This window comes from Alligator mississippiensis, chromosome 16 (assembly GCF_030867095.1).
Source record: "Alligator mississippiensis isolate rAllMis1 chromosome 16, rAllMis1, whole genome shotgun sequence".
Classification (NCBI taxonomy): Eukaryota; Metazoa; Chordata; order Crocodylia; family Alligatoridae; genus Alligator; species Alligator mississippiensis.
The window spans coordinates 29,790,712-29,806,095 of record NC_081839.1 but is presented as its reverse complement, the minus strand read 5'-3'; the positions used below and the strand labels follow the sequence as shown (position 1 = coordinate 29,806,095).

Below are 15,384 nucleotides of genomic sequence, written 5' to 3'. Positions count from 1 at the left end.
TTGAAATAATACTTGCATGCACACATGAGGCTCTTGTTGAAATAATACTTGCATGCACACATTTGAGCTGTGATAAGGTTAAAAGAAATGTGACTTGCACTTGCAAAGCAAGGTGATACAGTTTATTATGGCCCTTAGTTCTGGTGAGGGGTGGTTCCAGGGTCTCAGGACAGCCCTTGAGGACGCTGTCTTCTGCCTAAACAAGCATTGTCTGTATTGCAGGGAGTTGCACTGGGTTCGAGGAGTGGAGCTGTCTGCCAGTGCCTTCACCTTGGGGTTGTAGGTGGTCATAGAGACCCCCTGCATCCAGTCCATTGAGAGGTGTGAAGATAAAGCTTGCAGCCTTAAATTTGACTAGATATTGTCTGGAAAGCCAGGGCAGGGCATAGAGCACAGGTTTGCATGTATGGATAGCCAGTTGTGCTGAGGCAGCGTGCGATAGTGTTGGGTACCAGCTGGAATTGTAAGTTTTGCTGGTGTACGTTGCCTGAAGTGCTAGCCAAGAAGTGACAAAGGCACGAATGTTTTCTTCCCTCCTGGGGTCGTAGGGACTGTGGATTCACTAATGTTTTGTGGCATGTCAAAAGCCTTTCATAATCGCAACTGTGTTTTGCTCTTCCAGTTTTCCCAGGGCTGCTCTCTTCACCTGGCCCAGAGACTGAGCCAGCTGCTTAACTTCCAGCTACGCAGAATGCCCATTCTCTCCAAAGAGTCTGCTCCAGGACTGATCATTGCTACAGGTATAGTCTTTTTAAGGGCCTGATCCAGTGAGGAGCTTTGTCTACTGACTAGAGGGTGCAAAATATTTTTAAGAGGTATTCCGCCCATACCTGTATTAAACATATTGGGTATATTAAAAATGCAATTAAAATGTGTGTTTTGCAGTCCCCTTTGCTCCGCTCACCTGATACTGTTATTACTGTGTATAAATTTGAGTGTATTAATGTTCAAAGTAGAAATACTTCACACTTTATTCTCGTCCTCCCTCCCTCTCGCAAAGGTTTTTTAAAAGCTTATAGACATAAGACTTGACTCGCGTATCACTTTATTATAGAAACCTCATTCTGTAGGATTTTGGGAATGCAAAGAGTAGGTTTCATCTGATCATACTTCTTTTATACTTTTGTGTTTTTCCTGATTCTTTTTCAAACTTGCAATAATCCTATTCATTTTTTACTTAAAAGCACCTGATTAACAGTATGGAAACATAACTCTCCAACACTGGCAAATAAAAATAGTTTAATGGTGGTGGTTTCATTTCAAGTAACCCAGTTGGATGTGTCAAGAAGAATTACGTTCTCATTCTCTTAGGCTCGGTTGGCAGGAACATGGCAAGCAAGACAAACGTCTATGTTTCAAGCAGTGCCGGAGCAAGATGGAGAGAGGTAGGGATGCTATTTTCATTAAACCAGCATGACAGCATAGCCAAAAAGGTATATCTTTGGGGTGAGGGGAAGCATAGCACTGGTATATAACTATTATACACTCTGTATTAAGTTTTAAAGGTGACCTGTACACACTGAATATGCTCACACATGTGCAGATTAGGGAGTTTAAGTTAAATACACCAAATACCCCAGAAACAAAGTTTAAAAGAGCTTTTAGCATATGACAGATGTTTCTAGGTTCCACTCCCTTACTCAGAAATCAATACCCATTCTGACAAACGCTGCTGTGTGAGCTAGTGTGGTCATCTCATTTCCACTGTAAAAGGGCTTCTTGGAACAGTAAAAGCAAGAAAAGGGCCAGTTTTAAGTTCTTTACCGCAGAGTTCTCCAAAATGTTTGTCAAGTCTGCTCAACACGTGGGTGTAGCGTTGATATGCAGCGCCTTCATGTTTATTAAAGCAAAATACCCAAATGAAAGATTTGCAGATTGGAGCAATTGTTGGAATGGGAAACTGGCACATTGCTCGCTGCTGGCGATTGCTGTGGTTAAAACTTCAAAAGCAGCAGGGCACGGGCGGGTGCATTGAGTCAAGAGGGTTGGAAAGGTTGGTTTTGTGGGTAAAGCACTGGGTTCAAACACAAGAGCACTGTGTTCATTTCCCAGCTGTACCACAGACTCTTGCAACACATCACTTAATCAGGAGAGATTACGACTTTGTCTGGTACCTGGCAAGCAACGGCGATGCCATTGCCTGTATTTTCTTTGCTCCTTTATGCTGTAAGCCTCTTTGAGGGACAAACAGGGACTGTATGTCCCTGTTTGCCTGCACAGTGCCTTGATCTGTTGAGCACAGCTATGTATTATTGTAATACATAAATAAATACAATAATAATAGCATGGATTGGGATATCACTGAGCGAGTGTTGTCACTGGGGGAAGGGAGAGGGAGGGGGGCTTGGGGAAAGATAATTAAATCAAAAGTTGGGGGGAGTAGTAGATAAGCTGGAGGACAGGATTCAGAGTGACCTCGACAAATTGGAGGATTGGGCCAAAAGAAATCTCATGAGGTTCAACAAGGACAAGTGCAAAGTCCTGCACTTGTGCATGGGATTATTCCATCCTAAATACAAGCTGGGGGCTGACTGGCTTGGCAGCAGCTGTGCAGAAAAGGACCTGGGGGTGACAGTGGACAATAAACTGAATAGGAGCCAGCAGTGTGCCCTTGGTGCCAAGAAGGCTAATGGCATCCTGGGCTGCACTGGTAGGAGCGTTGCCAGGAGGTCAAGGGAAGTGATTCTTCTCCTTTATTCAGCACTGGCGAGGCCACATCTGGAGTCCTGTGTCCAGTTTTGGACCCTCCACTACAGAAAGGATGTGGACAAGTTGGAGAGAGTCCAGCAGAGAGCAACAAAAATGGTTAGGGGTCCGGGGGACGTGACTTGTGAGGGGAGGCTGAGGGAACTGGACTTATTTAGAAGAGAAGACCGAGGGGATTAATAGCAGCCTTCAGCTACCTGAAGGGAGGTTGCAAAGTGGATGGAGCTGGGCTGTTCTCAGTAGGGGCAGATGTCAGAACAAGGAGCAATGGGCTCAAGTTGCAGCAAGGGAAGTTTAGGTTAGATATTAGGAAAAAAAATTCTTACTAGAAGGCAACTAAAACACTGGAACAGGCTACCCAGGGAGGTGGTGGACTCTCCGTCCTCCATGGTTTTTAAGACCCTGCTAGACAAAGCCTTGGCTGGGATGATCTAGTTAGGGATAGTCCTGCTTGGGGCAGGGGGTTGGACTAGATGCGACCTCCTGAGATCCCTTCCCACCCTCATTTTCTATGACTCGATGATTCTAAAATGTACATTCCTCTTATTCTCAGTGTTGCTTTGACCTGAGTTATCGCAGGCAGCTGGCAGGCTGTGCTGGAACCGGTCAATTTAGCTATTTATTTAAGTATGGTATATTTGAGGGTTGTGGACAAATCTCAGACAAACCCCAGCATTTTCTGCCCGCATGAGCGTCTGAAAGCCCTTTGGCATCTTCGATTGGAGTGGGACGTCGCTCTGTGTTGATGAGAGTTGGATGCTGCTCGCAAAGTGGGTGTCCTGGTCTGTGGCAGAGTTTGTGGTCTGCCTGAACAGTCTGCTGTTAGTGTAGTATGGGATTTCAACATCTGTAAGCTGTTTAAAATCCTGTGAATAAAACTGCCTCCTTTTCCTCCCAGTAAGTGGTGCATGGTTTGCTTAACATCTGGGCAGCTGGGACAGTGATGGGAACAGGCCGCTGGTTTCCTTGTTGCCAACATACCGTCTTATCCAGGGGATGGCCGTCCTTGAGAGAGTCATCATATCAGGGAAGCAACTAGGGAGCTGAGTTTCGTTCCAAGGGAACACTGTGAAAAACCTAGAAGTGTTGATTATTTAAACCCCCCCCCCCACCGAGATAGGCACATACACTCTTCATGCTGGGACTTCACATTGCACTCCTTGCAAATACCCAAGACTAGACTGGGCACGGGAGGGAGCTGCACTTAACAGGACCCCGGCTTCTCAGTTACTCAGTGCAATTGTGCAACTCTTCCTCTTTCTGCAGTGAGGTGATGCCAAGGATGGGAGGGGAGTGTGGGGGGGCGGGGAATGACCGAGCATTTTAATTTTGTGTCTGCGTGACAGCAATTCAGCTTCTGCCTCTCTGCTCTGGCAAGCAGCTGTGTGAAAGCAGGCTGGAAGGCTTGCTGGTGTCTCCAGTCCTGATACTGTTTCCTACAGAGGAAAACAAGCAAATATTCAGACAATGCCCTTTGCAAACAAGTCCCCAAGTGTGCTGGAGCATACCGAAGGCACAGTCGAATATGCACTTGGTTTGTTTTCATACCAAACTGGCTTCAGCTCTCTGGATAGGAAGAGAAGATGTGTCTGTGGTTTTGGTCGGTAAATAGAGCTGTGTGTGGGTGTGAAATATGACAGTTCTTCTGTGGGTAGAAGTGTGAACGGTCCCTTGGGTCTTTTTTTGCATGTCCCAGCATTGCTTACATTTAAATTTTGATGAAATCTTGCAGGCTCAGAAAGAAACTCAGCTGAAATCTTTTTTGAAAATCAGCAAGTCTCTGCTTTCTGAGAGTTCGTATCTGCCAAACTGTCTAGGCTTTGGGGCTTGATTCTCCTTGTTTACAGCCAAGTAAATGAGAGGAGAAGCAGCGGCTGGGGCGCAGTTCTGCTCTCGGTTCCAGCTGTGTAAAATCAGAGTAATACTGCTGACCTGGCACCAGACCTTGGCCCATAAACACTTGAGTCCCCAGTGGTCCCTGAGACTGGGCTCAGCTTAGCAGGCCTGGAAGTTAGCAGGGGTCAGGCGTTATCTCTTACAAAGCTGTGTCCTAACAAGGATTTTCTCCTGCTTCAGCAAAGCTTTGATTAGACTCCAGTGAAACTTAAGCCTAGGCTTAATGTTAAGCACGCAGTATGTACTTGGAAGACTCGGGACCCTTTGGGGCTATATCTTATGGTCCATGTGATGCTTTATAATCCCATCTCCTAGCAACCACAACCTTCTTTAATTGACATTCTCCCTCTATGCTTGCTTCCTTTTTCAGGCACTCTCTGGACCCCATTATTATACCTGGGGGGACCACGGTGGCATTCTTGTGGCAATAACAGAGGGCACAGAGACAGACCAGCTCAAGTAAGTTACCCAAGCCTGGCATCTGTTGACTGAGATAAGGAGAGAACTTGCAAGAGATCTGAGCTCAAGAAAACAAGTGAATGTTAAGTAACCCCTTAGTTTTGTCTCGATAACTCACTCATTAACTTCTCCCCTGTCCCTTTTTTTTTATTCTCGGGAGAAATTTCTCACTAGGAAAACAGGAGTAAGCTGTGGCGCCCAAGAGATGTTCTTTGGTGCAGGTGTTCTTTGCATCGCCTGTCTTTGTGCATGCATGGACCCTGTTGTTACTGGCTCTGTGCGCTTGACAGACATGAATAGCTTTCTTTCCACTACCTCTGGAGCATTATCCCCCATTGTACAGATGGTACTGCGACAGACAGGAAGGTCATACAGGAATCTGTGGCAGGGCCAGGAGGTGCAAGCAGGTCACTGGGTCCCAGCCCACTGTTCATCCTCAAGAACATCCTTTCACTTCTCTTTTTGTGCCAGTGCAGTATCAGCAGAGCTGAGCGCTCGTCACAGGGTGCAGCGGCAGAGGAATTGCAGGCAGCAGAAGACCTTATGTAGCCAAATCTTCTGTTAGACTCAGCATTGCTCACACCACAACTGAACGTCGCCATGCTTCGGACTAGAACGGCTGCTTATAATTTAGCACCGGTGTTTTATAAACAGCCACCCCCCTGCCTCTTACAGAGGGAGCAGCAGATTTTACCAGAACCTGTGGTATTTGGTATTTATCCTGAAGTTTCTCACCTAGAATAACAGAAAATGAGGGATGGAAGGGACCTCAGGAGATCACATCTAGTCCAGCCCCCTATAGGACCATCCCCAACTAGATCATCCCAGCCAAGGATTTGCCTATCCGGGTCTTAAAAGCCTCCAAGGCCGATGATCCCACCACCTCTCTGGGTAGCTTATTCCGGTGCTTTACTACCCTCCTTGTGAAAGAGTTTTTCCTAATATCTAACCTAAACTATGTGTCTACTCCAGCCTCAGTTTATCCTGTGGCAGTGAGTCCCACGGGCTTCTTATCTAATTGTACAACCTGAATAATATCACTTGTCCCTTGCACCCAGAATGGTGCTCGTTCTGCTTCATCACACTGTCCATGACTGCACCATATGCTTTGCCATGAATACCATTTATTAACCATTAATCCCACGCCCTGATTAATACCATTTATGGCAGCACATGGTTCTTTGGCATCTACGTGTTCCCTGTTTGTCCTATCCGAGTTTTGTATCCCCTTCCTTTCTCTGTCTGGCACAAGACTCTTCCCTTTCGCTTCTCAATTTCTCTACACCCCTGACTGATCCCTGGCCCTCTCCCTGGTTTCTGGGATCCCATCCTTGTCAGCTGGATTGTCAGTCACCTTTCGTGTTACTTATAGCAGCAACTCAGCTGATTTTCAGTTGGTTGCCTCACTCGCTTCCCCACTAGTCACACACAGCCCTGCACTGTTGTGAGAGCAATGTGCATGGCAAAGAATAGCTTTTTCTCTGGTTTTGTAAGATTGGTGCTCCTGCTGAGCCTATATCATTACTTTGGCTCATTTACAGGCTGAAGAACTTGCACCCATATGTGGTATGGGATTCACCAGGATGACTTTGCCGAATGAGGCCTGTAGCTGACTAAATGATGGTGGAAAATTGCAAAGAGCTTTGGATTGCTGGGGGAAAAGACTCCCGAGCCGTGTCCACACGAGCAGGGGCGTGCATTTGTTGCAGCACAAATAGTAGCAGCACAAATTTGTGCTGCTGCTTTGTGCCACGGTGCATGCCCCTGCTCGTGTGGTTGCAGCGGGACACGTTGTGCCGCTGCTCCGTGTGCTGCAGCGGGGGCTGGCTGGGGTACAGGGGGCTGCAGTGTGGGGCCAGCCAGCAGGCAGCCCCCGTACTGAGGCACCCTGTGCCCCAATTGGCACGTGGAGACAAGGGTGGCCTGCTCCCTCATCTCTGCATGCTGCAAAGCCCCAGCTGGGCAGCCATCCTGAGCACCCTGGGCTGGCTGCTCCCCCGTTTCGAGGCAAACTGTGCCCCAGCCAGCTGCTCTGCCTTAAGAGTCCAGCCCTGGAGTCTAATTTACCATTTCTCCTTGCTGTTAAATGTTTGGGTGGAATTTTCTTGGGGTTTTTTTTTTTCTTCTGTGAACACTCAAGAGGCTTTTTTCCCCTCTCAGCTGATCTATACCGGTGAATTGATTTTACGAGCTTAATTTTTAAATGTTAAGCAGGAGACCATTGATTCCAACAAGAGTTAAATAGGCACCAGAGATGCACATTTAGATGGAGCGTGCCCTCTGGGCTCCACAGCTTCAGCATCTAAAAATTAAGAGCCAAAACTTCTGGTGTGTTATATAAGCATCATTAGGTGTGTGTTGAGGGAGCCCACATGCTGCCTTCACAGATCCACTGTCCCTGAAATATCATGGCACTTCAGGGTCATTTTCTGTGACAAAGGGAAGAGAGCCCTCGGGAGAACTGTAATACGTTCCAGCTCACATCTGTGAGGTTGGAAACCACCCAACATCTGTCAGATTTTGTACCAACTGTCACAAGCTCTGGCTTTTCTTCCTCTACAGAATTTCAAATAATATGGCAACACTTGGCTCTCGTTTCCCTACAGTGTGCGCGCGTGCGTGTGTATGCATGCACATGTGAGAAAGAAGCAGTGGCCCTTACAGTCTCTGCATCTGCTTGCTGTCCTTTCTGAATACTGTCATGGTGTAAGCTGGTACACGGGACACCAGATTGGGAGTCAGGAGAGCCATCTCCTTGTCCTGACTCTACCAGTGACCTTGAGCAAGTTGTTAGACCTATTTGTGCCTCAGTTTCTCCTCTTGCATAACAAGGCTAATGGTTCTGACCTTCCTTTGTTAAGCACATTGAGGTCTGCAGATGGAAGCAAAGGGATTAGGGCCAGAGATATTATGCTGTGGTTTTGAAAATACCTGATTTTAGCAGTCTTTGCGAGGTTTGAAATAGGCAAATACATCTCTGCTGGATTCCTGTTTTTATAGCAGTGCTATATCCTTGTCTCTTCCCTTCCAGGTATAGCACAAATGAAGGGGAGACCTGGAAAACATTCACTTTCTCAGATAAGCCAGTATTTGTATACGGGCTGCTTACTGAACCTGGGGAGAAGAGCACTATATTCACCATCTTTGGCTCCTACAAAGAGAATGGCCACAGCTGGTTGATACTACAGATCAACACCACTGATGTGCTTGGTAAGGGAACTGGCATATAAAGTGTTCATATAACTGCTCTTGGAGCCTGCGGGTCCCGTGTATTGATCCCAGCCTTTTGCTTTTCCTTCATAATTTAAACCCACTCATGTGTATTGAAAAAGCAGCAGGTGCTTTTGCTTTCCTCACTGACTGTTAATATGGAGACAGGTAGGACCGTGGATAGTTCTTGCATCTTTGCCTCGTAGACTCATCACTTACCTACAGAGAACGACAAAGAGAGGCCGTGATCTACTGATCTGAGCTATAGGATGAGACTTTCAAAAGCATGTAAGAGACTCAGGAGCTCTAGTTTCACTTTTCAAGCCACCTTTGGAGCCCAGTTCTCATTGCATGTCCACGGCTTTAGGGCTCTACCGACATGGGCCTTTTTGCAGGACAGGGTCTGTTGCACAGAGGTTGTCACTCAGTTATTCATGCTGAGTGACATCTTGTCCCTTTCTCCAATTCTGTGTCCCTGGCTCACTGTTCACATAATATTTTCAGTTTGCAACGGTAGAGGAAATTGGAGCTGGAGAGAACAAATGCAAATGTGCTTAACTCTTATACTGGCAGGATTTTAAAAAGCAAAGGGAATAAAAAAATCCATTTCTGAAAGCCGTGCCCATGAATGTTTTATAACTGATTTCAGCTTTGATTGCAAAGTAGTGTTTTAATCAAAGAACGGTTAAACTCGGCAGAGGAATTTGCTCAACTAAAATTTATAACCAATTCCCCCGTCGTTCGGTTATGGATGGATCTCTTTGGGAACTGGCACGGCTTCATTTAAATAAGGCATTGCAAATGCGCCGTCATTAGCAGGGGAGTTGTTTATTCCCTTCTGTCACCCAACGTCTCTGTTTTTCCCTGTGCTGCGCACTTTGAATTGAAATCGTCTCCGTTTATCTTTTGTTTGGGGCCGGTGCATGCTGGTATCGCTCCGTTGACTTGTGTGGAGGTCTTGATGATTCACGCTGCCGAGTCGGGGAGAGAGAGGGAAAAACAGGATCTGGGAAAGAAGAGTGCTGTTGTAAAGTACCTGATGAACAGCCCTAGAAAGTGATGCCCTTGCTATATCCATGCAGAAGGGCAAGGAGCTCCCTAAACCTTTAATGTGTCCTGACTCGGACGGACCATCCAGGCAGAAGGAGCCATTTCTAGTGTCAATTCCTTAGCCTCTCTCCTGTGACTAGCAGTGTTGGTGTTTTTCTTGGATACGGGCACCGTTCACAAGACACGCTGTTGAGATTGACTGCGTGTTTTGCCCTGGCTGTTGAGCAGTTGTCAGCTGGTAATGGACTTCCGCTCAGCCAGAACTGAACGGCTGAACTGGAGGTGGGAAAGGCTTCATTGTCCAGCCTCTGCGCCGTCCAGTTAAATGCTGGGCGTAAGGAGGGGTCAAAATGCAGTTCTGCACTGAAGCAAAAATTATCCCCTGCGTTACTGGGCTGGACTCTGGGGAACTTGCCAGGGCTTCTTGAGGAAAGGCATCCTCCTTTAAATTGCAGTGTGTCAGCAGAGAAGCTGTAAAACTAGTGCACCCTCGCACTCAAGGGCGTAAGATATCAGGGCATCGGGATCTTGATAAGACAGAACACTTGGCCTGATTCTCCACAGCCTTTTGTGGCGATGTGCACCCATGCAGAGCACCAAATGTCAGGAAATCAGCTGACTTTCAGAGGCGTTTCACATCTTTGGCTTCCATCTCAGTAATAGTTACAAGCGCTCACACTGAGGCCTCTAGCATTTTACACTGAACACATAGAAATAATAACTTCAGGTGCAAGGACAAACGGCAGCCAGACCCCACACCTTCCTAAATCCTGAGTTTTGGTTACAGAGAGACCATGGCTTTACTTTAACCCAGTCCTGTCGCTTGTCACAGGAGTGCCTTGCACTGAGAATGATTACAAGCTGTGGTCACCCTCCGATGAACGAGGTAATGAGTGTTTACTGGGGCATAAAACAGTTTTCAAAAGGAGGACTCCTCATGCGACTTGTTTCAATGGAGAAGATTTCGATAGACCCGTGATGGTCTCCAACTGCTCTTGTACAAGGGAAGACTTTGAATGGTAAGTAGCAATTAATTTCCCTTAGTCTGGATTGTAATTCTAAGATAAATATCAGTGACTAATAGCATGGAGTGAACAAACAGATCCAATTTATTTAGCTCTTTGTATCCACCGCCGGTTTTATAGCAGAGAGGAAACGAAATAGACTGAAAACATCCTTTCATTAATGGGGAGCATGAGACTTAATTAATGTTTTTAAAGCACTTTGAAAACCTCTGAAAGGTGCCGTGGAGGAGCACAGTGTTATTACTTTATCACCTCTTTAAAATGAATGAAGACAATTTCCCATTCAAATGTAGAGGCCAGCTGTAGAAAAAGCCAAGAGACCCTTCAACCAGAGTGACGCAACTGGTGCTGCCATATAATTTTATTTTTAATTTACACTTCAGTGAAACTAAACAGCTGTCAAGATAAGGGAGCTTTGCTGCGACAGGCAAACGGAAAGGGTTTTCATTAATGAGTGAGCTGTTGGGCGGGCATGAGCCAGCCTTTTGAAAGCTCAGAGCCAGATTTTTCAAGGGCTCATCTCCCATTAAAGAGGAATGGGACAGGACTGCTGGCTTCTGCTTCCCAGTGTGACAGCCCAGTACTGTGTAACCTGTGGGCAAAATCATCTGAGTGGTCTGTGGCTCAGTTTACCTGCCTGCAGTTATAATGAGGCTCTTCTGTAGCACGTTGCTTGCATGATTTTCAGAGCCTTTTATAGCGGAGCGGAGCACTGCTCCCTCCATATTACTGGGAAACTGAGGCAGGGGGCGGTGACATGACCTGCTCGCTAGAGTCCCAGTCCAGCGCCCTCTTCCCAAGATCATGCTGCTACTCTAATATGCCAAACTGTTGGGAGGCTTGTTAGCTTGACACACGCAGTGTGTTTTGAGATTGCTTGATGAAAGCTGCTGTCTGATCACAACACATTATTATTAATCTGAATGCTAATGCTAAGCAGATGAGTTTCAAAAGCCCTTAGTTGGAAAAGACCTGTGAACATACCTGTATAACATGACAACATTTTCTTTTTCTTTCCTTCCTCCCCTCTCAGCGACTTTGGCTTTAAACTAAGTGATGATTTATCATTAGAAGTTTGCGTCCCTGATCCTGAATTTGCTGGGAAACCATTTTCCCCTCCTGTTCCTTGCCCCGTTGGCTCAACTTACAGGAAGACAAGAGGGTATGTACTGCGCATGGGTGAGGAACTTGATTTTTCCAGGACAGGACTTAGGAAATTTCTGCTAAAGGAAGGATTGCATTAATACAGATTAACTGGGATACAAGCCCAGGATCCACAATATAATGCATGCTAGTCTGTTGTAAATCCTGCCAGAACCAGTTTCTTGCATTAATTGCATATGACAGTATGCTGACCGCCTCCTTTAAACATTGCACATGTATTTATACATTCCAGATACCGCAAGATCTCTGGGGACACGTGTGTGGGTGGAGACATTGAGTCCCGACTAGAAGGGGAGCTGGTGCCGTGCCCTCTAGCAGGTAAGCGGGCTTGGGAGTATTTTAGCCATTCATTAAGTCAATGATTGTGTGCCTGCCTGCTCAAGGACTATATAGAAACTCCTATGGGACTTTCAGAAATCTGTCCAAGGCACAGGAACAGCAGCCAAAATAGCTTAGTAGGTAAATAACTCAGGGTCTTTTCTCCCTTTTGGATTCCTGATAGGGTTTTTCCAGGCTCATCCTTGCTCCTATTCAATTAAGGGAAGTTTCTGATTTTGGAAGCTGGAATTTCATTCTGCAGTGCGATGAGGTTTGGATTCTCCAGCTCTTCAGAGGTCAGATTAAAGTCAGTCCTGGCTTCCCATGCCAGGGCAGGGCAACATTTACCCTGCATGCCACACTAGTGTGATTCAGGAAGAAATTGCCTCTTCCCCAGACACAGAGGGCACTGAAGAGATCTTATCCAACCACATGCTGCCAAGGCTATTTGCATTCTGTTTGTTAGAGCCTTAATTTAATCTTCCGTCATGAGCAGGATGATTAACGTGCCATTGCAAGAGAGAAAAATGTTTTCTGCACTCGGTGGCCTGATCCAAACCATGCTGAAGTCATTGGGAGACAGCTTGTTGACCTTAGCTGGCTTTGGTTAGAAGCCATCGAGTCTGTCTCCCAGCCCTCCAACTGATCTGTGTTATATAGACAGGCAGAGCATGGTAAATACAAATGCAGGGACATCCCTCGACAAGAGCAAACCTCACCTGGCTTTGGTACACAATCCAGAACTGAGATTTTTCAAAGGAGCCTGAAGGATTTTAGTATCCAGTTCCCATTTTTATGGAAACTAAATATCTACTTCTCTTTTGCCTCTTCTGCAAGTCTTATCTGAATCTTTCTCATGTGCAACAGAAGTTTAAGATATCCATTCCAGGTGAAGCCAGGGGTGCCATAACAAATACAGACTTGGAATGGAAATGGGAAGGACAAATCTGTTAGCTAGAGAAGACCTGTGCCCTGGCACAAGGAACATTTTGCTCTGTAGAGTTCTTGCTGGTACAGACTTGGCTTTTCTGCTCATTATTTACAGAGGTTTTAGTCATGCTATGCAGATTTCCCCGGCTTAGAGAGGAAAACCTTAAACTTGGCAAGCATTTCAAGTGTTTATGTATGGGGTGCACCCAGGATAGCTGCTGTTGCTCTTTGGATGTATGTTGCTTTGCAGGATGGCAGTTCTTTCTGCTGTAGCATTTCTGCATACCTATATAAGCTGGCTAAGAATGGCTGGTGAGATTTGTTATTACAATTACCAGTATAATTAATATTATTGATGTTTATTTGTATTGCGGTAACGCCTGCAAGCCCTAGTCATGGACTGTAACTCCATTGTGCAAAGCACTGTACAGAAAGTCATGTATTATAGTAGAGCACAAAGAGTCAGTCAAGGCATCATTGTGGTGCATAAGCATTAAATGAATTTAGCTCCAGTGGAAGGAGAAGCTTTGATTTTTCTAAATTGACAAAATAGCAAATGCGAAGAAAGAAAAAATTGCAAAATCATTTCTGCAATTTTCAATCCCTTTTATCTGCTTTGATAATATTATGGCAATAATATTTTCTTGTCACTTTTGAGTGTGAATGACGGTAGTTGGTGGATGCTGATGTATGCTAATCAAACCTAATTTCCCATAAGATTAAGGGTTGTATTCTCTTTTATGTGAAAGCCTTTAATATGCAGTTTTGGTAAGAAATGAAAAGTTTATTTGCTTTATCCTCAGAGTAATTCATGGCAGAAGACTTCTGTATAACCAATTCTATGTTTCCCTAGAGGAGAACGAGTTTATTTTGTACGCCACACGCTACTCGATCCACCGTTATGATCTTTCTTCTGGAATAAGTGAAGAGTTGCCTCTAACTGGCTTGCAAGGGGCAGTGGCCCTGGATTTTGATTATGATCACAACTGCTTGTACTGGGCAGATGTAACTCTTGACATCATACAGGTGAGTGGGCACTTGGTCCATCTCTATGTAGCATGATGCTTTAGGATGTTTTCCTAGGAGACTATATACCCTATACGTTCACTAATGAAAAATGTAGCTGTAGTCAGGGCTCTGATATACCCTTCAAGGTGCACTTCATGAAAATAAGGCCCTAACTTAACTTATTTTAGGAGGTTAGTCTCGTCAGGGATTTCTCATGCATTATACAGGCCAGATCCTTGCTCCACTGATTTACACCAGCCTGCTATACCTGATTTGTTGGCGGTATAGTGGATGCTCGAAGAAAATTCCTATAGGAAAGAATGAACGTGTATTGCAAACTGGGTAAGTTGGATTCTTTGTCTGCACCTCGGGCTTGAAACACAGAAGTGCCCTGGAGTCAGGGGTTAGCTTTCCTGCAGGGTTGACTCAGCTCTTCAGCCTTCTACCAAGGTAGAGAATTTCAGTTGATTTTGTGATGTTCCTCAGGGCATAGCACTAAAACCCATTGCAAAGCACTTTGCAAAGCACATTCTGCCTGCTTTGAATGAACACAGAGGACAGCATGTTTCATCAGAGGAGCATTGTCCTCTGTTGTCCCTAGGCAAATTTTTCTGATACTTCTCTTGTGCTTAGTACCTGTTGTCTAGCTTGCTGCCTGCCACCACCCTGGAAGTGAATGCATTCACTGGAGCCATAATATACCTGCTTTGCTATGCAAATACCATTGATAGGCTTCTCTCTTCTATGGCTTTTTTTTAATTTCCCACCTCAGACAACTGTGCGCGCTAATGTTAAGGCTTTTTTTTTTTTCTCTTATAGCGTCTTTGTCTAAATGGCAGCTCTGGACAGGAGATAATCATTAGTACTGGCCTAGAAACAGTGGAAGCTTTGGCTTTTGAACCTCTCAGTCAGCTGCTTTACTGGGTCAATGCTGGTATTCCCAAAATTGAGGTATGTCTGCAACTAGTCTCCATGATAAGTAAGTTCACCCACACTGTTGAGAGTCAACCACGTTATAAAGCCATTAAACAGTGCATTGCCCCGAGTTTGCCATTGCTGTGGCAGGGAGGGTGAATGCTTTGTGTCTGGTCTGGGGCATTAAAGGCACCTGCCATTCGCACCCAAGGGTTCAGCATTCAGATATATTGGTATTCTCTGTTCATAAAATGGACTAGAATTGGGGCTTGTGCATTTAAACAGGGATTGTGATGTAATTGTATTAATTTGGCAGTCTGGCTGAACAGCCAAAAAACAAGGATTTACAAGAATGTTCCAAGTAAAAGGGGCAAGTTCTTTCCACTAGCATTGGTGGTTTGCTAGTGCTTGGTGGTTCCCTCATGAAAATAATAGTGAATCCTAAAAAACACATGGATTTTAGCACCAAAGTCAACTCTCCCCAAAACTGGGTTTCTGGTATTCGCTCTCCCTGGTTTTCCAACTTAAAAGTTTCAGTTGTCCAATCAGAAAGTAGAAATAAGACCATGTGGTTGAAGGCAGGTGACAAATTACTTCCTGTGAGCAATCAAAATGAGGAATCCCAAGCAGCCCATTGGCCAAGGTGTACTGGTATAAGTTTGTTCATCAGCTTCTCCCAGTAACGAACACATTCATCAACATT

General features: G+C 45.4%; 1 protein-coding gene across 2 annotated transcripts in view; it reads left to right on the top strand.

Annotated features, from left to right (window-relative positions):
* SORL1 (sortilin related receptor 1) overlaps window positions 1–15,384 on the top strand; it is an 84,440-nt gene that overhangs the window by 30,241 nt on the left and 38,815 nt on the right. For both annotated transcript variants that reach the window (XM_014593755.3, XM_019487308.2), the window contains exons 10-18: window positions 623–740; window positions 1,312–1,385; window positions 4,973–5,061; window positions 8,093–8,271; window positions 10,154–10,340; window positions 11,380–11,508; window positions 11,743–11,828; window positions 13,612–13,784; window positions 14,586–14,717. In XM_014593755.3, the coding sequence (XP_014449241.2) occupies window positions 623–740; window positions 1,312–1,385; window positions 4,973–5,061; window positions 8,093–8,271; window positions 10,154–10,340; window positions 11,380–11,508; window positions 11,743–11,828; window positions 13,612–13,784; window positions 14,586–14,717 (1,167 nt within the window). The remainder of the gene's footprint in view (window positions 1–622; window positions 741–1,311; window positions 1,386–4,972; window positions 5,062–8,092; window positions 8,272–10,153; window positions 10,341–11,379; window positions 11,509–11,742; window positions 11,829–13,611; window positions 13,785–14,585; window positions 14,718–15,384) is intronic.